The 23,546-nt window shown below is 40.6% G+C and overlaps 1 protein-coding gene across 1 annotated transcript in view; it reads right to left on the reverse strand.

The window, feature by feature from the left end:
- GTF2A1 (general transcription factor IIA subunit 1) overlaps positions 1–17,387 on the reverse strand; it is a 47,011-nt gene extending 29,624 nt beyond the window's left edge. The window contains exons 1-3 of the mRNA XM_012476897.3: positions 16,926–17,387; positions 12,676–12,777; positions 117–321 (exon numbers count right to left, since the gene is read on the reverse strand). Coding sequence (XP_012332320.1) covers positions 117–321; positions 12,676–12,777; positions 16,926–16,955 — 337 coding nt within the window. The 5' untranslated portion in view covers positions 16,956–17,387. The remainder of the gene's footprint in view (positions 1–116; positions 322–12,675; positions 12,778–16,925) is intronic.
- Positions 17,388–23,546: the final 6,159 nt, after the last annotated feature.

Here is a 23,546-nt window from a genome sequence, read left to right on the forward strand (position 1 = left end):
AGGTTCTCCATGACCCTCTTAAAAAACAAGATCCAAGAAATGCAGAATACTTCTCTTCTTTCAAAATGACAAACTTAATTTTCAAGTCGTAAGTAGGAAAACAAATCCAGTCTCACCTTGCTGTGATGCAGGAATAAGGACCTGCTGGGTCTGTGCTTGCTGAGGTACCGTCTGCTGAGGCTGAGCTTGCTGATGGTGGTGATGGTGGTGATGCTGCTGCTGCTGGGGTTGATGCTGCTGTTGAACTTGCAGTAGAAGCTGCTGCTCTTCTGAATGAAATCCATCTACTGCCCTGGACTGCATTAGTTTATTTTCCCATAACTAAGGCAAAGAACATTAAAGATTTCTAAGTGGAAGATAAAATAACTTTGGACAGACAAACACACAATTTTATTAATCTATTTATAAAATTATTCCATTTTAAAAACTTATACAGACACAAAAATACAACCAATCTATAATTCTAACCCAAATGTAAACAATAGCAAAAACAAAATTTTAAAGCATCAAACCTTATTTTTGCCACATCAGAGTACTGGAGAATTTTGTTTCTTTTAATATTTTCTTTTATTACTTTTTTTAAAAAAATTTATTTATTATACTTTAAGTTCTGGGGTACATGTGCAGAACGTGCAGGTTTGTTACAAAGGTATACACGTGCCATGGTGGTTTGCTGCATCCATCACCCCGTCATCTACATTAGGTATTTCTCTTAATGCTATCTCTCCCGTATCCCCCGCCCCCTGCTATCCCTCCCCATCCCCCCATCCAAACTTTCTATAGTAAATCCTTAATCATCAGCTATTATTGAGCAATGAGTTTCACATAAGCAACTTCTTTAGTAATCAAAGATTATCCTTTATAATATCAAAATCATTACTAAACTATTTTCATATACAACTTTTTCCTGATAAAAATACAAAATATAAACTGTTCTGCCTCAACATGCAAAACATAAATTCTTAAATAACATACAAATCATAAATTCATTTAGAACAATGGAAACAAAGAGGCAATTGCCTGAAGTAGAAAAGCCCAACTTTCCATCTGTCCAAACCTACACAAAGAAAAAGAACCAGCAATGCCCAAAGGTAATTTGGTTGGTTATCCCAACTTTCCACACTTCTTGAAATTTCCTTCCTTCTTCCATTAAGCCAAGAATTGGCAATCCTTTTATGTTTAGCCATTTCTATTTTCTCATCTCACCTTAGGTTCTATGACGAGAAAAATCATAATGGACAAAAACAAAAAGATGTTCAACGATTTCATTCCTCTACCTAACATTTCCTCTCTACCAGCTTTAGTGTTCAATCTGGAGCCTCAACCTTACAAGAAGCTGCCCAAAAAGTCACAAACTATTCCCTGAAAATACGGATGAAACTTCATTCAGTCATTCTGCACACAAGGATCTACATCTACTTTGTTTTTTCCTCCAGGATTTGCTTTTGGGATATTGTCTAATTGACCTGAGGCCTCTATCAGTCCTTCCAGAAGTCCCCTTTGCCATACTCACAGAGTTTTTTTAATTTTATTTTATTTTTAATTTTAGAAACAGAGACAAGGTCTCACTATGTTGCCTGGGCTGGTCTTGAACTCCTGGGCTCAAGCAATCTGCCCACCTCAGCCTCCCAAAAAGCTGAGATTACAGGTGTAAGCCACCATGCCTGGTCATACTCGTAAGAAACTTTTTATAATCTCCTGACCTTTCCAATCATTCCAGACATTCTAGATTTGTTGTCTTGATGCTAGTTAACAATTCCACTAAATCTCTAATGACTTACTGAAAAAGCATATGTTAAGGTCAATTTCCTAGAGAATCCTACTGGCAGGCCCAGTATTTAGACTTACCTGAAGTCTATTCTTAGATGGTAACAATATCTATCTCACTGGTTGCTGAGAGGATTAAATGACATATCCATGTAAAACAATTATCAGAGTCTTACATAAAGTTAGTGATCCAAATATATTATTATTGGTGGCAACGGTGGTGGCATTAACTGTTTAACAGAGCCTTATACCAGAAGTCAGGAACCCAGTTAGTCCTGGTTTGGCCATTTATGTAACCAAATCATTTATCTTTCCTAGGCATCTTCAGCTAAAAGGGGAGCCAACTGAGTTAAAGTACTTCTGAACTCACTTCCAGTGAATAAATTTAAGTCTAATCCCAGACGGAAGACAGCAAGCTTCTCGTAGTAACAAGAACTACTTTTTAAGAGCCCATGTTGTGTCTGATTCATCTCTGTAAAGTGGGCATCTAGCACAGCACACCATCAAAATAGATACTCATATGCTAAATAAAACACATTATGACTAACGTATTATATATAGTAAAGCTTCCAAACACTCTGTTATCATCCAAACTTTCTACATCTTCTCCTCTCTTCCAAAACAAAGCAAACCCTAGTTTCTTGTAAGTCAAAAATCAAGGTGAAAAAATAAGTTCTATTGATTAATGCTTTGTTTAAAAAGTATTTTAAATCATAATTTTCTAAATTTTATGTTTCACTTTTATCATCTCCAACCAGTTTACCCACAGCAATCTGGACCCATTACGCACCTCAATGAAGCTCCTATGATAATGGCAAATATTAATGAATACACATCGTGTGTGGCTAAGTACTGGGCACTATGACTCACCTAGAGTCTCATGTAAATGACCTAGGAATCAAAATCCACCCCAACAGCCCACCATTACTGTCTACTCTGATTCACTTTTTCAATACATCTCTATCGTATGGCCCTGGTCCTTTCTGCCCAACAGTACTGCAAACAGTAGTGATGTAGTGACTGAGCTCTTGAGTTTCCTGCATCAAGTCATGCAGTCCACAAATAATTATGTCCTATATGACAAATACCGTTACAGGGATTGAGAAGATACAGTAAACAAACCTCATAAAAACCCTCAACCTTACAGAGCAGACATTCCAGTGGAAACTTGCCCTTCCAATCTATCCTCTATAAACCAGTGATCCTCAAAATGCGGTTGTAGACCCAACATCAGCATCACCTGGGTACTTGTTAAAAATACTGAATCAGCAGCTCTGGGGGTAAAACCAGCAATTTAGTTTAACAAACTGTTTGATGTATGTTAAAGTGAGAACTGCTTTAAAATGTAAACCACTGCTTTTCAAACTGAGGACTGCAGCCCACTAGTGATTCATAAAGAAGTCAATTTAAAATTTTCTTTGTAGCCCTCTCTCCTTTCTCTCCTCTTCCATCCCCTTCTCTGTCCCTCTGTTCCCTTCCTCCCTCCCTCTCTCCCCTACCAATGTTTTTTATAAATAAAATAGAACTGAAGGAAAATGTCAGACTGTACTGCACTAAGAAAGAACAGTTCTGCAGATTTTCCTTATACACACACACTTGTGCATATATTTATTCAAAATGTTAAATACCATTAATTCTTAAGGAGGGTCCTAGTCAAGAAGTTTGAAAAACACTGTTCTACACTGTTATCAAGGTGAATTTTTAAAAAATTATAAATATGACATCCTCTGCTTAAAAACTGGAACCAAAGCAAAGTAATCTATCTATCTACCTGAAATCTCAACTTGAATTCCATCTCCCAGAATTTCCACTTGCTGTAGGAGGGACCCAGCAGGAGGTAACCGAATCATGGGGGCCAGTTTTTCCGGTGATATTCTCTTGATAGTGAATAAGTCTTATGAGATCTGATGGGTTTATCAGGGGTTTTCGCTTTTGCTTCCTCATTTTCTCTTGCTGCCGATATGTAAGAAGAGCCTTTACCTCCCACCATGATTCTGAGGCCTCCCCAGCCATGTGGAACTGTAAGTCCAATGAAACCTTTTTTTTGTTCCCAGTTTTGGGTATTATGTCTTTATCAGCAGCATGAAAACAAACTAATATAGTAAATGGGTACCACTAGAGTAGGGCGTTGCTGAAAAGATACCTGAAAATGTGGAAGCGACTTTGGAACTGTGTAACAGGCAGAGGTTTGAATGGTCTGGAGGGTTCAGAAGAAGACAGGACAATGTGGGAAAGTTTGGAACTTACTAGAGACTTGTTGAATGGCTTTGATGGAAATGCTGATAGTGATATGAACAGTAAGGTCCAGGCTGAGGTGGTCTCCGATGAAGATGGGGAACTTGTTAGGAACTGGAGCAAAGGTGACCCTTACTATGTTTTAGCAGAGACTGGCAGCATTTTGCCCGTCCTAGAGATTTGTGGAACTCTGAACTTGAGACACATGATTTAGGGTATCTGGCAGAAGAAATTTCTAAGCAGCAAAGCATTCAAAAGGTGAGTTGGGTGCTATTCTGTTTTAAAAGGGAAATAGAGCATAAAGTTCAGAAAATTTGTACCCTGATGATGTGGTAGAAAAGAAAAGGTCATTTTTTGAGGAGAAATTCAAGCAGGCTAGAGAAATTTGTATAAGCAGCAAATGTTAATCCCCAAGACCATGTGGCAAATGTCTCCAGGCCATGTCAGAGGCCTTCATGGCAGCCCCTTCCATCACAAGCCCAGGGGCCCAGGAGGAAAAAGTGGTTTCATTGGCCAGGCCCAGTGTCCCCATGCTGTGTGCAGCCTAGGGACTTGGTGCCTGGTGTCCCAGCCGCTCCAGCTGAAAGGGGCTGAAAGGGGCCAATGTAGAGCTCAGGCTGTGGCTTTAGAAGGTGGAAGCCCCAAGCCTTGGCAGCTTCCATGTGGTGTTGACCCTGTGGGTGCACAAGTCAAGAATTGAGGTTTGGGAACCTCCATCTAGATTTCAGAAGATATATGGAAATGCCTGGATGTCCAGGCAAAAGTTTGCTGCAGGGTAGGGCCCTCATGGAGAACAGAGAAATTTGGGGTCAAAGCCTCCACACTGAGTCCCTATGGGGGCACTGCCTAGTGCAGCTGTGAGAAGAGGGCCACAGTCCTCTAGATTCCAGAATGGCAGACCCACCGACAACTTGCACTGTGCTCCTGGAAAAGCCACACTCAATGACAGCCTGTGAAAGCAGCCAGGAGCGAGACTGTACCCTGCAAAGCCACAGGGGCAGAGTTGCCCAAGACCATGGAAACTCACCTCTTGCATCAGCCTGACCTGGCTGTGAGACCTGGAATTAAAGGAGATTGTTCTGGAGTTTTAACATATGACTGCCCCGCTGGATTTCGGACTTGCATGGGCCCTGTACCCCTTTGTTTTGGCCAATTACTCCCATTTGGAATGGCTGTATTTACCCAATACCTGTACCCCCACTATAGCTAGGAAGTAACTAGCTTGCTTTTGATTTTACAGGTTCATAGGCAGAAGGGACTTGCCTTGTTTCAGATGACACTTTAGACTTTTATGTTAATGCTGAAAAGAGTTAAGACTCTAGGGGACTGCTGGGAAGGTATGATTGGTTTTGAAATGTGTGGACATGAGATTTAGAGGGGGCCAGGAGCGGAATGATACGGTTTGGCTGTTTCCCCACTGAAATCTCAACTTGACTTGTATCTCCCAGAATTCCCGTATGTTGTGGGAGGGACCCTGTGGGAGGTAATTGAATCATGGAGGCCCGTCTTTCCCGTGCTATTCTTGTGTAAGTCTCATGAGATGTCATGGATTTGTCTGAAGTTTCCACTTTTGCTTCTTCCTCATTTTTCTCTTGCCACCACCAAGTAAGAAGAGCCTTTTGCCTCCCACCATGATTCTGAGGACTCCCCAGCCATGCAGAACTGCAAGTCCAACTAAACCTTTTTTTGTTCCTAGTTTTGACTATGTCTTTAACAGCGGCATGTTTATGTCTTTATCAGCAGTGTGAAAACAAACTAATACATTATCTCTAACAACCTGGAATACTTATTTGCAAACGATTCCTAGGTCTCTTTTTACTACCCCTATCAAGTCAGACTATCTGGAAAATCCAATAATCTGCATTTTAACTAGTACCCAGATAATCCTCACTCTAAAGACCAAGCTTTTTAGTATAGTATGTTACCATATACCAATTGTTACTATAACTTGTACTCTATTTTTCACAGTACCAAGTTACTTGCAGGTCCCTGAATATAGCATACATAAATAACCTTAATAGACTATTCCTTGTGATCAGCAGTTTTCTCCCACAATTCCCTGCACAAGACGAATGTCAAAGTCACAATAGCCTCAAATAAAAGTCATCACTCATTGCTTCCATGCATTGGAGATATTTCTAACTTACCACACAGAGTCTACTGTTTCTATCAAAGTATGAACATCTGGGTAGCAACTATCTTATTCAAGATCTAATTTCAAAGAAGGGAAAACAAACCATCGTCTTCTAGAATACTGTTCCTATATAAGGATGCTACTAACATTTTAGGCAGGATAATTCTTTATCATATGGAATGGTCCCACAAGAAATATGCAGGAATTGCAACATTCCTGATTCCTGTAATAAATGCCAAAAGTGTCTACTAGTCCTCATGAGATGTTGAACATAGCCTCATACATTTCCAACAGCTTTGGGAGAGGAGGGTAAAGCAACCTATTGAGAATCAGTATTTACCAAGTACTGTAATACTGGTTCTAGGTAATGTCAGACATACATAAAGCGTATCATATAAGTATTTTGTATTAAGCTTATAATGTCAATTAACATAAAGTTCAAATTAATTGAATGTTAATAGTTTCTCTACAATTTCATTTTCACACAGTCTGAATTTTATTTATCAAATTATTAGACATCAACTGTTTAAAATAAACAATGAAACACTATTTTGGCAACAGTAATCATACTAATACACTTTTTTTGTTTTTTTGAGACAGAGTGTCACTTTGTTGCCCAGGCTGGAGTGCAATGGCACAATCGCACTGCAACCTCCGCCTCCTGGATTCAAGCAATTCTCCTGCCTCAGCCTCCCAAGTAGCTGGGATTACAAGCACGCGCCACAATGCCCAGCTAATTTTTGTATTTTTTAGTAGAGACAGGGTTTCACCATGTTGGCCAGGCTGTTCTCAAACTCCTGACCCCAAGTGATCCACCTGCCTCAGCCTCCCAAAGTGCTGGGATTACAGGCATGAGCCACCACACCCAGGAAAACAATCAGGAATAGTAATCTTTGCCAGGTATCTGAAATTAGATGGAGAAAATTCATCTTCTATTCCAAAAATGATTCAAATGTACTTTGTATATCATGTTAACTAGACCAGTAACTAAAATTTATTGAATTCTGTGTACTTTCTAAATATATTTACAGACTAGTTTTTCAAAAAATCCTGTAAGATAGACATTATTATCTCCTTTTTATAGAAAAAGAACCTGAAGAAGTTAGGTAGCTCATCCAAGATCACTAACCAATGGCAGACAGAATAGAGACACAACCCAAGAGGTCTGACTTGAAGGTCCCACTCAGGGCTAGACCCTGAGAGTGAGTGTCTCTTTGCATTCTGCACCCTAGGACCCTCACTTGCCTCACTTTAATCCCAGTACTCGTCCAAATTCCTAATCTCTAAATTGCTACTATCAGAGCAGGTCACTGACCCTCAAAACCATCTCAGGTGCCACACAACAACCACCCAAGCTCTAGTCAAAATTCTGTTATCTTCCTTCTTACTGCTAAGTTCCATATATGTTACATGGAGGCAAAAGGGCTAGGTTCATGTCTCTATCGCTTATTAGCCAAATGACCTTGTCAAAGCACATTCCCCGTCTCCTTTCTCATCTATAAAATGTGATGAGATCTACTGCTCCCTGGCAACATGGTGGGCTACAAATTCTGAAGGATTCTTCTACTTTCACAAAACATCTAGATCCTGGAGATAAAATATATTACATTTCTGGGCTCCCAAGAAATAATGCTGGAGAAACAGAGCTTTTCCTAAGAGTAAACGAAATGAAATAGATTATTATTCAACTTATGGTCCAAGTATTTACATATGATTAGAGTATATCAAGTACTTTCTATACATAACTAGAATATATTTAGAATAGTGGTTCTCAACCAGAGGTGATTCTGCCCCCCAGCAACATCTGGCAACGTCTAGAGACATCTTTCGTTACAACTGAAGGGAGCTACTGGCATCTAGTGGGCAGAGGCCAGTTATGCTGCTAACATCCTACAATCAATACGACAGTCCCTGCAACAAAGAATTAATCACTGCAAAATGTCAATAGAGCCAATGCTGAGAGATCTGAACCAGAGGCAGATAAAATGAATTTCGGATATACTTCCAATTGAGGCAACTCTTCTCATTTTATTTGTTTTATTAAAAAGAGAGGAAATGTTTTATATCTCCCACAGTACTTGATGTTTGGACTTAGGTAGGTTGGATAATCTACAAATCAGGCTGAATTCTAGAGAGTTGTTGAGAATTTCTACAGTATCATTCCCACCCATAGTCACTCACCAATCCAAAACACATTTACATTCCAATACAGATTTACTGAAAACCAGGGTTGTATTTTATGGTGTTTTTTCTACCTCTTATAGTTCACACATTAAAGTAGGCCCACAGTGGTTAAAGAGATAACCTCAAAGATGGGGTTGAAATATTTTTATCATCTCCCTTTCTGCATTACTTCATTAACCCTCAAATTACATGGATTCTCATCACTCATCTTTGTTCTCAATCTAATTCACCACTGCCTCCTTTAGAGCCTTATACAAGCTCTTGATAAGTTTGTAAAACAGCCCCAAAATGTAGGGAGAGGGGCTAGAGCTAATGACAGTCTTTCTAAACCATAAAATACAAAATTAAAGTTTGTTTTACTAAGCAACGATGTCTAAACCTGACCAGTCCAATATGGCAGCAAGCAGCCATATGCAGTGATTTAAGTTTAGATTAATAAAAAATTCAGTTTCTCAGTTTTACCAACCACATTCTGAGTACTTAATAAGCACATGTGGCTAGTTGATACCATACCGAAGAGCACAGCTATAGAATACTTTCATCAATGCAGAAAGTTCTATTGGACAATGCTGGCTGGCTAACTATTAAATCTAGGGCATATTCTAGAAATTCTAATGAGATCCTGAAGAAATTCAGTCCAGAGAATTAAAATTAAAACAAACTCATTTTAGTCTAACCATTTTATTTTTAACTCCAATATAACCCAAATAGAAGATTATGGCCCATTTAAAAACAACAAGAATATTACACTATTTTGTTCAGTTAAGATTCAGTTGCCATATTTGTTATCAAACAGTTCAATCAAATACTTACTGAATGCCAACCACATATGCTAGAAATTGTGGTAAAGGCTGCGGATTCAAAGTTGAATAGGTCACATTTTTTTGTCATTAAAAAACCGTTAAACTAAAAATCAGTGTGTTACCTGTAAAATACATACTAAAAAAATTATATATAATAAAAATGGAGGTCTCAAAGATAGCTCATTCTCTTTAAGAGAATGTCTTGATTCTACTGTTAACAGTAAGGAAAATCAATTCTCCAGATTTTCATTGTGAAAACCAAGAGTAGATAATAATCTAAACTAACCACTAGACTTTGACCTAGAGAAAATTACTTAACATCTTTAGAACTGATTTTCTACACCTAAAAATGCTGCATCTTCTATACAAGGTCACAAACTACAAGGACAACCATTATAAGAGTGTAACATAAATTTCAAAAAACTCATTCCACGTTACACTAAGAAATCAAAATAAGCTTGTTTTCTTATTATTCACATCCTTCAGTTATTTCATGCCACTTGAACAATTTATATTGTTCTTCTGCCAACTCATGTCTCAGAGTTAGTACTCTTACACTTGTATTTTTAGATACCTACTCTTCACTATTAGTAACCCTTACACATTCTTCTCAAGGTAAATAAATACTTGATCATCTGTTTCACACCTATATATTTTTCCTACCTCACACAGGAATATTCTTATTGAAAATTCTAGAGAAGTCTCCTGTAGATACCTATTAATAAATACACTAAGACCTACTTCATCACCACAATCAAGGTGAGATTTGCTTTATTTAAAATAAACTGGGCTGGGCGCGGTGGCTCATGCCTGTAATCCCAGCACTTTGAGAGGCCGAGGCAGGTGAATCACAAGGTCAAGAAATCGAGACCATATTGGCCAACATGGTGAAACCCCATCTCTACTAAAAAATAAAAATAAAATAAAATAAACTGGTTGCCAAGTTGCAGCCTTCACACCTATGTTGAAAGGATAAATGAGACCACAACATAAGTTCCTTAACAATTATTAACTGTGATTACATATTTGTACGTAGAGTTAAAGGAGCGCTTAGCATTCAACTTCTAAACCAGCAGTTATAAAACTCTTTCATCTCAGGACCCTTTATTGCTTTCAAAAATCACTGAGACTCTCAAAGAGCTTTTCTGTAAGTGAATTGCATGTACCTACACTTACAGCAATAGAAATTATAACAAAGTTTTTTTAATGTTTACTAATTTGTTTAGAAATAATGGATCCATTATATGTTAACATAAATAACATTTTTTTCTGAAAATAGCCATATTTTAGTAAATAAAATTGAGTGAGAATGACAAATGACTTAAAGGAAAATAGCCAGATTCTCATATCTGCCTCTGTTTTCACTTTGTTGTTTTGGTTGAGGTAAACAAAGAAAATCTGCCTACTTACAGTTAAGTAGTTGGGAAAAGCAAAGATATTTTTAAGTGACAGTTTCTAGTTTAAGTGATAGGTACAATGCAGAATATGAAACCATATAACTATGAACTTTTCATACTCTGAAAGTCCATTAATTTATCTTGCATTTTGAATGAGTTTCCCAACATTATGCATTGGACATTTGGAAAATACAAATTCAGTGAATTCAGATCTTTCAAATGTAAACACACTTCATTACAGAATATCTTAATATCAATAATGAGTCCATATCTTTTTAACATTAAGCATTTCTGCTGCCTATTTACAGTTATCTCAAGGAAAAGCACTTGTGCACTTGAGTTATGAATTGAACGCGTCACTTTTCTCACAGAATACAATTTTTAGTTGGAAGAATGACAGGCAAACTATGATTTTCCAGACTTGAGCATTCAGTCAACCTTATGGACCCCTTGAAAGAACCCAAGGGGAGAGCCCAGGACTCCATGAAATATACTTTGAGAAACACTATTCTAATCAACAGGACAAAAACATTCCACAATTTTATGAGTCATTACAACACAAGGAAAACACAACTGCTAATAAAAAAAAAAATCTAAATATTTCTGCTTAAATCCAAAATACAGAAAATCCGCTCTTAAAGTAGAATATATTTAGGCCGGGAGTGGTGGCTCACGCCTATAATCACAGCACTTTGGGAGGCCAAGGTGGGTGGATCACGAGGTCAAGAGATCAAGACCATCTTGGTCAACAAGGTGAAACCCCGTCTCTACTAAAAATACAAAAATTAGCTGGGTATGGTGGCACGCGCCTGTAGTCCCAGCTACTCGGGAGGCTGAGGCAGAATTGCTTGAACCCAGGAGGCGGAGGTTGCCGTGAGCCGAGATCGCGCCATTGCACTCCAGTCTGGGTGACAACAGCAAAACTCCGTCTCAAAAAAAAAAAAAAAAATGTATTTAAAACATTTAGCCTGTGTAAAGGGTCTACTTCAAGAACCTAAAATTCTTTTTTTTTTTTTTTAAGTAGAGACAAGGTTTCACTATTTTGGCCAGGCTTGGCCTCCCAAAGTGCTGGGATTACAGGTTTGAGATACCATGCCTGGCCAAGAAACTAAAACTATTTTATCAAGCACTTAATCCCTACAACTTAAACACACTTTAGAATACAGGTATATTAAGACTTCTGTAATCCCAGCACTTTGGGAGGCCAAGGTGGACGGATCACAAGGTCAGGAGATCAAGACCATCCTGGGCTAACACTGTGAAACCGCGTCTCTATCAAAAATACAAAAATTAGCTGGGTGTGGTGGTGCGTGCCTGTGGTCCCAGCTACTCTGGAAGCTGAGGTACAAGAATCATTTGAATCCAGGAGGCGGAGGTTGCAGTGAGCCAAGATGGTGGTACTGCACTCCAGGCTGGCAACAGAACGAGACTCCGTCTCAAAAAAAAAACAAAAAAAAAACGCAAGATTAAGGCCACGTGCCGTGGCTCACACCCATAATCCTAGCACTTTGGGAGGCTGAGGCAGGAGGATCACTTGCAGCCAGGAGTTGGAAAGCAGCCTCGGCAATATGCTGAAAACCATCTCCACCAAAAATACAAAAATTAGCCAGGCATGGTGGCATGTGCCTGTAGTCCCAGAGATGGGAGGATGATTTGAGCCTGGGAGTGGGAGGTTGCAGTAAGCCCAGATGGCACCACTACACTCCAGCCTGGGCAACAGAGCCAGACCCTGTGTCAAAAAAAAAAAAAAAGAAAGAAAGCAAAAAGAGAGCAAAAAATTCTTACAGGCATGTCAAGTAATCAGACCATAAAATGTAGAATACTAACTGTCCAATAATAACAGCTAATGCCACTATCAGACATTGTGCTAAGATTTTATATGGTTATTCCATTTAACCCTCAAAACAAACCTATAAGATAAATACTACCAATTTCCATCTTACACATAAGGAAACTGAAATATAAAAGTAGCTTGCCTAAGGTCAGAGGAAGAATGCATGGTAGAGTTGGAATTTAAAACCAGCACGTCACTAAACTATACTGCCTCCTTCAACAAAGTTAAACATTCATCCTATAGAAAAATTACAGATTCATTTCTAGTCAAAGAGAATGTTGGGAGGGAAAGGTAGGAATATTTAAAAAAAGACAAACTCACAGTTTTTAGTTCCATCAGTACTTGTTCATCCACTCCATCATCCAGAAAGATGTCTCTCACATCATTAATGACATCTTCAATCACAGATCTGTATAATTTAGGCTTTAAAGGAAAAATAAAAGACTTGAAAAAGACAGTTTTTCACAGGTTATAATGTATAACATATTTTCACAAATTCAAAACAAATACAAGTCATTTTGCCAACTATCTATATATGACTTTCAAGATATGACTACCCTAATAGACCTCATTTGCCATAAACTAGATTTGATAAAAATTTTAAGATTAACGGAATTCATACACAGAAGGTCCCTACGACTATAAGGTCCACACAATTTCCAATTATAATTTCCTATGTTGTAGTCAAAATACCTAATGTAATGTTCAAAAATAGCTGTATGGGTTGCTTATGTCTAGCTTCTACTATTCCATGCTTGGTTTGAACTCTGCTGTATCTCACTACCTCACAACTAAATCTTAGACTTCGGAGAACTTTATGTATGGCAGTCATCTACCTGGTAATAATCTGCAACCTAACGAACATTCAGGTTTAAAAATCACCTAACTTCTGTTGAGTGACCCAATCTGTCCTTTCAAGCTATATCATGAAACTATTCATACACTCGCAATAAGAGGTCTGAAAGTCCCAAGGAACAAGGTACACAGATTTCCTTCCCAGGATTTCTCCTCTACTACTGCCCAGGTAATGCAATGGAACATTATAATGAACACGAATCCTCTAAATGTTTATTATAATTACAATTTGCATTGTTGGTATTACTTGAAGGCAGAGTGGGGAAGTAAAGGAGCTGGCTTCTAGACGGCTGAATGGTAAAATGAGCAAAATGAGAACAGATGTGAAATAACTTTCAAAGAGTATAAAATATTTTTTAAAAAACTACAAGGTGGGAGATAGAACAATTAGCCCAATCCACATCCTTTTTTTTTTTTTGTTCCCCACATCCTATTTTTAACCTGTTAGAAAAAAGGAAGTCACGTCAGATGACAAAACTAGAATTGCCTTGACAAAACCAGAGTTGCCCGGTTATAAATCCTACCCATTATTACAGAGTTATGGTTAACAAGTTTTTTAGATGCTCTGTGTTTCATACCTTGCTTAAGGTAAAAGTTAATGGCTACCAAATAAAATCAAGGGTTTGTTCTCATAAGCAAACTTCAAACAGAAATATGTTTCACTACCATCTCTATCAGCAACACTATGATCACAGGGGAACTGCTAAGAAAATGTGTCCTTGCCTTGTCAAAACTAGAAATAATGAGGGAAGGTGCAATGGTTAACACCAGCAATTCAGCTTTTTGGGAGGACTGCTTGAGCTCAGGAGTTCGAGACTAGCCTGGACAATATGGTGAAAAACCCTGTATGTACAAAAAAAATTAGCCAGGAGTGGTGGCACGTGCCTATATAGTCCCAGCTATTTGGGAGGTTGAGGTGGATGGCTTGAGCCCAGGAGGGAGAGGGTGCAGTGAGCCGAGACTGCGCCATTGCACTCCAGCCTGGGTGACAGGGCCAGACCCTGTCTCCAAAAAACAAAACAAACAAAATACAAATAATGAATTTGTCAGTACAATTTACCTCAACCATTAAAAACTATTCACTCCTTCTCATTAAAAGAAAACCAATTCAAATATCTGGGTTCTTGCTTTACTGTTCCACTCACTAACCTCTTTATTTTGCCCAATCTGCCTCTTGAAGCTTAAATTATTCATCTGCAAAACGAACATTTCTATCATCCCTGCTTTAACATTCATTCTGATTCTACATAAGAAGAAAGTATATGTGACTATGGACATCATCTTAACTAAACTGATTTAACTGCTGAATTACAAAAGTATCTCTATAAAGTGTTTTGTTTTTTAATCAATAATGACTCCTCAAGGCATTAGAAGGGCAATGTATTTTAAATTGGGAGCATAAATCTCAAATTGACAATACATAATGCTTTTCAATAAACTAGATGGTGATGTGGTGTTCCTGAAGTCAGTTACCTCTAAAAACCTTTTGCTTGGAGATCCAGACATTTATAGGTATAAATCTGCTTTATTCTGGTACTCTCTACTTAATGAATCATTCTTTAAGATTTTATTTTTGTGCCTTAATCAACTCACAACTTGATCACTTAACAGCTTCATAAGCACTATAGTTGAAAGAAGGGAAACGTGTATTCTTCACAAAGTATACGCCTAATGAATAATTTAGAATTGTTCACAATTTGTAAAGCACTCAAGACACTAATTTTCGAAAAACTATGTGGGCACATAGGCAGTATTTGAAATAAGCAATTTCTAAACTATTACCTAAAATTCTTCACTCTATTGAGTCAAAGTTTGTTTTTCACGAAACAGTTTAGGTTTGTCCTGATTTTTAAAAAAACAGATATTTCAAACTTGAAAATTGGTTAATCAGAGGGCCACTAGTGGCATTATTAAGTGATTTCTTAGGAAGTTTCCTTCAAAAATGTTAATTCCCTGATGCAATGCTGAAAAATAAATTGGAATAATTTTTATACTGGATACCATGTTAATATCCAAGGCGATAAAGTTCTACTTAACAATTTTTTAAAATCCAGTTTGCACTAAGTCTCTTCCCTCTAATTACTTACAATTCCCCTACACATAAATGGTCCTATACCGAAGCTTCAGGCACTTTATTCCTCTGAAAGGCCTCACGTCTTTTAGATTTACTATAGAAAAACATAATGAAATATTAGGAGCTGTATTTCTAACCTGTTTCCTGAATACTTGAACAAAATACAACCAAAACCAAGTCCTCTGCAGCTAACACTTTGTAGAAAGCAGGTTTTTAAATTCCTGAAAATAATGCACACAGGAAAATGACTAGACTATCTGATCAAAAATTCTTTGTTTTCAATAATACATTTTGAAAATTGTAAATAAAATAAAAACGGACAGCGATTCGGATATTTCCCCCTAACAGAAGGTAAATCCTAGCTGCTGCTAGGAACAAAACAAAAACTTGGGGCTCTGAAAGCAGCCCCCGACAGCAGCGAAATTACAGCGTGAAAAAAGGACCTAGAAATAAACTGAGCTCTGCACGCGCCTGGCTCTCGCCTCGGGAGCACGCACCTCCCAGCCCCGCTCTCAGCAGCTCTCACTATTTAAAGCCGGATCTGGTGTTTAAATGGAGAGGCGGTGACGTAGGCCTGAAAAGCACCTACCCATCCTGGCAGAGTCTATATTAGAGAGCGGCAATGGCTCTATATAAACAGGGCAGCCAAAGGGAGGAGGACCACAAAGCTCAGGGACTGAAAAGCAGGGTAAGCGGCCGCAGCCATGATGGATCGACCCGAGTCGCCAACGGTACGGTGTCGGGCGGCCGCGGGCTGGTCTGCGGCATTTGGGACCGGGCAAAAAACGTGTTTTATTGTCATCATAAAAATAAGAGTTGGGGGACTAGTGATCACATTGCGTTGGTGACTGAAAAGGTTATTTATGTGACTGCTTTTTGCAAACCTACGTGATCGCAAGTAACCAAAAAGGGACCAACGGGAAGAAGTAGGCAAATTTCAAGGCGAAAGCAGGGACACTTGGACCACTGTAGGCTTTTTTTGTTTGTTTTGGTGCTTTTGCTAGTCGAAGATACGATGGGGGGGGTTGCTTCCCCTTCGCCATTTTACCCATTCGGAAGGAACTGAGATAAGTGCTTTTCAAACAACCTTCGTCCTTTTTTTAAACATAAAATGGCCCCAGTGAAGGTTCCCAAAGCACAACTGCCAGAAAAAAACCTAAATAACCCCCAAAGTAGCCATTAATCCTCCACTGCATTAAAGTGGATCACGGTGGGTCTCGGGGTTTCGCCCGATTCCCCAGACACGGTTTTTGTTCTGAAGCCGCTCGGGGAGCCATCGTCTAGCTAGCGCGGACGGGCCCCTCGGGGGGAAGCGGCGGCTCCCCTCCCGCCCTCCCTCCCGGCGGCCGGGTTCTGGGGCCGGGGCTGCGCGCCCGTCCGGGCCCAACCGCCTCCGCGGCCCGACCCGGCCCGCGGCGGCCCCAGGCCCCGCCGGCGCCCCCGCCCTCCCCGCGCCGCGAGCCCTCGGCGCCCCCCCACGCCCGCCGCCCCGGCCCGATCCGCCCGAGGCGGGAAGCGGCGGCGGCCGCGCGGGCGGCTGAAAAGTCGAGGCCGGGAGTCGCCGCCGTCGCCGCCCCCGCCCGGTCCGGCCGTTGCTGCCGCCTGAACGAAGCCCCCGCCGGCCACCGAACCACGTCCTTACCACGGTGTTTGTATTTGCCGAGTTCGCCATTTCCACACACAACACAAACAAGAGGGGGCAACCCCAAGAAAACAAGATAAAAACAAAACCAAAAAAAAAAATACTAAAACACCCGAGGGTGACCCAAGTCACCGCAAGATTGGGGAAAAAATTTTAAACAAAATCAATCCTGAAGGAGTAGGGGAGAGCGGAGAGAGGAGGAGGAGGGGGGCACTCCTCCAGCAGCTAAAAACCTCGAGAATCGCCTTTTAAAAAAAAAAGCCACGACCCTTTAGGGGTCCGGGGGCGTTGCCCGCTCCCCACCCTGCGCCAAGGAGGGAAACCACCACCGGTCACCGCTCCCTGCGCCGCCGCTGCCGCCACCGGCTGCAGCTCCAGCCGTCCGGTCCGCCCGCTTCTCTCCTTTATATAGCGAGCCAACAAGCTGCGCGACCGCCGCAGCCGCCGCCGCCGCCGAGAGACAGGGTGATGGGGGAGGGAGGGGCGGAAAGGGCGGGGGCAGAGGTGGGCGGGGCTGAGCGCGAGACACCGCGAGAGCCGCGTGCGCAGGCGCGCCGGGGCGGAGGCCGCCGCGAGCCGCGTCGTCACGCGCGGTAGAGGGTGCTGGACCGGCGGAGCCCGGGGAGTGAAGTAGTGAAGTCGGACCTACGCCTCTCCAACTCTCGCGTGATCACGTGGTTGGCACCCAGGCGGAAGTCTGCCGCAGTTCTTTGCGGTGAAGAACTTGCAAAGCGTTGCTGGAAAAGGTGCGAGTTCTAGTGACATTCCAGTCCAAAGCTAGGTCACCGCCTCCTGTCGCACGTTTCCGCCCGATCCCGCGCTGGAGGAGCTAGGAAATGAGACAGAAGCGGTGGAGACTGCCTCGCTAGGAATGGCCGCGGAGAATTGGTCACGTGGTGCGGCTTCCGGCCTCTAGCGGGTTCCGATTCGGGACGGTTTTAAATGCGGAGTCATCTCTTGATTTGTCAGCGAGGCTTTGACTGTGAGCCTCGGAGCGTTCGCGCCTCGCCGAGGGTGGGTTTTTCGCGCGCAGAATGTGTAGGATTTCCCAATGGGAGTAAAAGCCGATTGGGTCCCACTTTCACATTCCAGAGTTAGTAACCTCTGATTTGGTTTGTTTCCACACGGGGTCCGCTACGAAGACAAGGCTTACTTAAGTTACCCAGAGATTAGTTCCCTACTAGCCCACGTACTTTAAATAATTTGTCACGGTGGTGGAAATGCGGGGCAGGGAGTAGGGGAGAAAACCCCACCCACCAGCCTTTGGATTATAACAGCACAGTGACTTTCCCTGGTTTTAAAAAATACTGCCAGAATACCACTACTCCACATGGCCAACGTGTAGTGACTGATCACACTGAAACGCATGCTCTTGACCCAAATCGCTTGGCCTCTAGCTATAAGAGAGCAAGGCAGCTGTGCCCATATCTTGAAGTGCAATCCAATAAGCTTTTGACCTCCTCTGCCCAAACAAATCCTGCCTTTATATCGACATTACAAGCAGAACAGAGTCCCTGGAATTTTGAGGGATGAGAAATGTCATCTGGATGAGTGAAGGAGTTTGTCTTCCAAAGACAAAGCAAAACTAAATGTTAAAAATTCTTTGCTGGTGAAACTAGATTTGAAGAATATCAAAGGCGTCTTACCAAAGAGGAAAAAAAAAATGCAGCCTGCCAAGACCTGAAGAAAGGGATTAGAGAAAGCAGGGGCCTTTAATACGCAGAAAATGGGAGATTGTGAATGGGTGTGGAGAATATCTATGAACCTTGGGATTTATTTTCACGCCAAGTCCATTCCTTTCTTAACACTTAGTTGCTTCCCGTTACCTGCACAGCTGCATGGTCTGGGACGCTTAAAGAAAAAAAAAATCACAGGAAATCAGTGTTCTTAGCAATGTAAAATTGTGATTCTATCAACATTTGTGATTTATTTAATATTCAGATGACAGCCCAAATTGTAAAGTTACACTGAACAGTACCATTCCTGGTAAATTTTACTGCATATTGAGAGGACTTCTTGTTACCTCCCTATATATACGTACTCCCAAACGCTTTGTACATGGAATCCCTCACCTTCCACCTAGTTTTTTCCCCTACCACTTCGTATTCTTGACTAAATGGTTGAGTAGTTTTGCCATCAATTAAGGTTAAAACCACTGCAGACCGGACATGGAAGAGAAGCTATGAGATTTGCTCTTCACAGAACTAATCTGTGAAATAGTGGAATGTAGTTACTGGATTAAAGTGGCAGAAAACCCAATCCTGGCCTCCTTAAGACCATCAGACTCCCTGGAAGCTCTGAGTTAGCTTCTCTCTTTACACCTAGATTACAAAAAGACCTAAGCACTTGGTTAATATTTACCCAGGCACTTGCATTAGATGGTATGTCTGGCATCCAGCCATCATGGATTCCATTCCAATATATTGGTTTTCCAGGCCCTCAATAGGTGTTACATGCCTTCATTGTAACATACGTGTGCCATCCAGTTTAGTTTCAGAGAGAAATGTTTTCTGATCTTGCACCAAAATTGTTGGACTGAATACTTGGAAGCTGCAGCCCTTTAATTCACAAAACTGAAAATTTGTGAGAGAAAACTTCTCCTAAGTAAGGCTACATTTAGCATCATATTTAAATTATTTCTATCTGAACTTTTTATTCTTGGTCTCCTACAACTTGAATGAGGTTTCTACTGTATAGGATTTGCTATTTGTGATCTCATACTTTTTAAAAGCCATGTACTTAGAGAGATACATAATAGTACTCTCTTTGTGATGAATGTTTGTGTTGTGTGTTTTTTAACTTCAAAATGATTTATATTGGGAGATAAAATGTTGCATCTTTCTTTTAATATGCAGCCTAAACACTAGATAACTGTAAAACAGGCGAAGAAAAGAAAAAAAAAAATCAATGTATAAGTTTCGCTATACCATCAACAAAATGACACCAAACCTTTTATGTCCAAACATTTAAATGTTTTGCAGTCCAAATGACTATTCTAGCAACAATGCCAAGAAAGAAAAGTCTAAAAAGATTGTGGAAATTGGCTTAAACTAAAATCTCATGACTTCCTATCAAACTTCATTTTCTTAAATAGTGAAGAAAGAGAAAAAAAACAGTTTTGAGGCACATTTATGTCCTCATATGCTCGGTAGTAGTGGGCATTTTGGAAGGACACAAAATTGAAGAAGAAAGATGCCTCAAGCTTACTAATCATTTCTTTTTTTTTCTTAAAATGGAGTCTCACTCTGTCATCAAGGCTGGAGTGCAATGGCACAGTCTCTGCCTACTGCAGCCTCCGCCTCATGTCCAAGTGATTCTCCTGCCTCAGCCCTCCACGTAGCTGGGATTACAGACGAACGCCACTAAGCCCAGCCAATTTTTGTAGTTTTGGTAGAGACGGGGTTTCACCATGTTGGCCAGGCTGGTCTTGAACTCCTGACCTCAGGTGATCCACCTGCCTCAGCCTGTGCTGAGATTACAGGTATAAGCCACCGTACCCAGCAGATTTACTAATCTAAAAGCCCCTATTTTAAAATGTAGTGCATAGTCATAAGCATTCATTTAAGCTATTGAGAGCGTAGATATTTCAATCCTACCAAAAACAATTATACTGCATTCAGATTTCATCTATGTTTTTGGCATTTACAAAGAAACTGCCAATTTTCACGTGCACAAATTTTTGGTGGTGACTATAAGAAGAAATTACCACCCAAATTAGTTCTATACACGTGAGGAAGAGATTTTTTTTTTAATCTTTTTAAATTATCTTCTGTTATAACTTAGTTTGAAATTGCTACTTCATGTCTTAAAACACCAACAAGCTCTGAGTTATTTTCTGTAGAACAAAGTGTAGACCAGTTTGTAGTTTTCACCAAAAAGAAATTAATTTGGTCTGGAGTTTTGGTGGAATCGGGTTTGACTCTTGCCACTAAATTCCTATGTAACATTGTGCCATGATTCTGTATCAATAAGGTGAAATAATCACCACCACCAGGAAGTGCTTTGACAGGTATTTGGTGGCTGTTTTATTAATGGTAACTGTAACAGCTACACCAGTATTATCAAAGCTGGGGAAAGATGTTCTTAACTCACTTTGTAGAACACTACCATGGGATTTTTATGATGATGGCTGGGTGCTGTGGTTCATGCCTGTAATCCCAGCACTTTGGGAGGCTGAGGCAGGCAGGTCACTTGAGGCCAGGAGGTCACTCCAGACCAGCCTGGCCAACATGGCGAAACCCTGCGTCTACTAAAAATGCCAAAAATTAGTCAGGTATGGTAGCATGTGCCTGTAATCCCAGCTACTTGGGAGGCTGAGACATGAGAGGCAGAGGTTGCAGTGAACCAAGATTGTGGCACTGCACTCCAGCCTGGGCACCAGAGCTGGAGACAGACTGTCTCAAAAAAACAATAACATCCAGGCACGGTGGCTCACGTCTGTAATCCCAGCACTTTGGAGGCTCAGGTGCATGGATCACTTGGGGTCAAAAATTCGAGACCAGCCTGGCCAACATGGTGAAACCCCATCTGTGCAAAAAATATGAAAATTAGTTGGGCGTGCTGGTGCATGTCTGTAATCCCAGCTACTCAAGAGGTTGAGGCAGGAGAATCACTTGAACCCAGGATGACGGAGAGGCTGTAGTGAGCCAAGACTGCACCACTGCACTCCAGCCTAGGTGACACAGCGAGACCGTATCTCAAAAAAAAAAAAAAAATTAATGATGCCAGTGGTCAATGGATAGCTTCTTTATCAACAAGAAGTTTACCAAATTTTGATACCCCAAGTGGTGAATATGTAACAGTATCCCTGCCTCACAATGCATTTTAAAACTTTTTTTTTTTTTCTTTCTTGCTTTCAGCCTTGAAACATACTTTGAAACTTTGTTTCTCCCTTTCCCACCAGCCTCCTCTGATAACAGGGCTCACTTATCTAATGATGTGCTTGCTTACAAATTCCAGTGGCCAATTTTGAAACAAACCAGAGAGAGAGACCCAGCTGCTGAATCCTCCTGCTCAAAGGGAATTAGGAACCATTAGCCCAGTACTACCAGCTTAAGTCAGGATGACTCAAACCGGGCCTTCAAACAGGGCAATTACTGAAGATGGCCGTCAGAACGGACACAGACCTACACCTTCCTGCACTACTCTTGTATATTTCCCACACCTTTTTGCTTCTTAAACCCCTTCACTCAGCCCAGAAAGTTGGAGTGATCTGTTAAATGCACGAGCCTGTCCATCCACCAACCGCTAATGTTTGAATACAGTTGCTTTCCTTTCACTACACCTCGCTTCTCATGTTTTCCGCCTCTGAGCCATGAGCAGCCAGACTTGAGCTGGTTCTAAGTATACAGCATAATTTTTGTGTGTTAATGTAATGAGATGATTCCTTAAGCTGAAAGCTGATTTATTGATTACATATATCAAATTACTTAGTTACACATGTACCCAACTATATGTAGTAAAAGTTATGTATGGATTTGCCCACTGAACTAGCAATGCCGAATCTAGGACTCTGTCCCACAGATATAGTAGCAAAAAAAAAAAAAAAAAAAAAAAAAAAAAAAAAAAAAAAAAGATGTATGCCTCAGACTATTCATTGTGGGACTGCATTAACACCCATCATCCCACCCCCAAAAAAGTAAATATTTTATATAAGGAGATTATGTAATATATCCATGTCCCACATGTCCATATAAGGAGGTTGGTTGACTATACTATAGTACATGCACACAGGGTAGTACTATGCAGCTGGAAGAAGAAATAAGGAATATATATACCCACTATAGAATGATCTTTGGAATATAATGCTGAATGAAAGCAAGGTACAGAAAAGTATTCTTTGCCTCCATTTAAAAAAAGAGGAAATACAAAAATGTTTGTAATAGATTTGCTTGCTTTTTTTTTTGTTGTTTTTTTTTAAGGAAATATGGCCAGGCACAATGGCTCACACCTGTAATCCCAGCACTTTGGGAGGTTGAGGTGGGTGGATCACCCGAGGTCAGGAGTTTGAGACCAGCCTGGCCAATATGGCAAAACCCTGTCTCTACTAAAAATACAAAAATTAACCAGGCATGGTGGCAGGCATCTGTAATCCCAGCTACTCGGGAGGCTAAGGCCCTCAATAAATTGGATAAGGCCTACCTGCATTGTTGAGGGTAATCTTATTTACTCAGTCTACTGATTCATAATGCTAATCTCTTCTTATATGGGAGAAAGAAAATGGAGATGTTAGGTACAGGAGGATAAGTAAAAATTCTGTAGTTCATAATCCCAGCACTTTGGAAGGTTGAGGCGGACGGATCACCTGAGGTAAGGAGTTTGAGACCAGCCTGGTCAACATGGTGAAATCCTGTTACTGCTAAAAATACAAAGGATAAGTAACTTCTAAAGAACACCTCTAGTGAACATTTTGATTAGGAAATCCAAGAGATTTTTGAAAACACACTAATGGACATAAACCACTGGTAGATGGGGTGGGATTGAGTGGATATTAGAGAACACTAAAACCAGGGAAACAAAACAGTTTTTGGATTCAACTATATCAGAATTCTTTTTGTTGCTCAAAGGCTCCTGTGATGCCAATTAGGATTACATTGTTTGGATATATGTGATGAGGTAGGG

Source organism: Aotus nancymaae, unplaced genomic scaffold (genome assembly GCF_030222135.1).
Source record: "Aotus nancymaae isolate 86718 unplaced genomic scaffold, 86718_ANA_hifiasm-v0.15.2.pri h1tg000011l, whole genome shotgun sequence".
NCBI lineage: Eukaryota > Metazoa > Chordata > Mammalia > Primates > Aotidae > Aotus > Aotus nancymaae.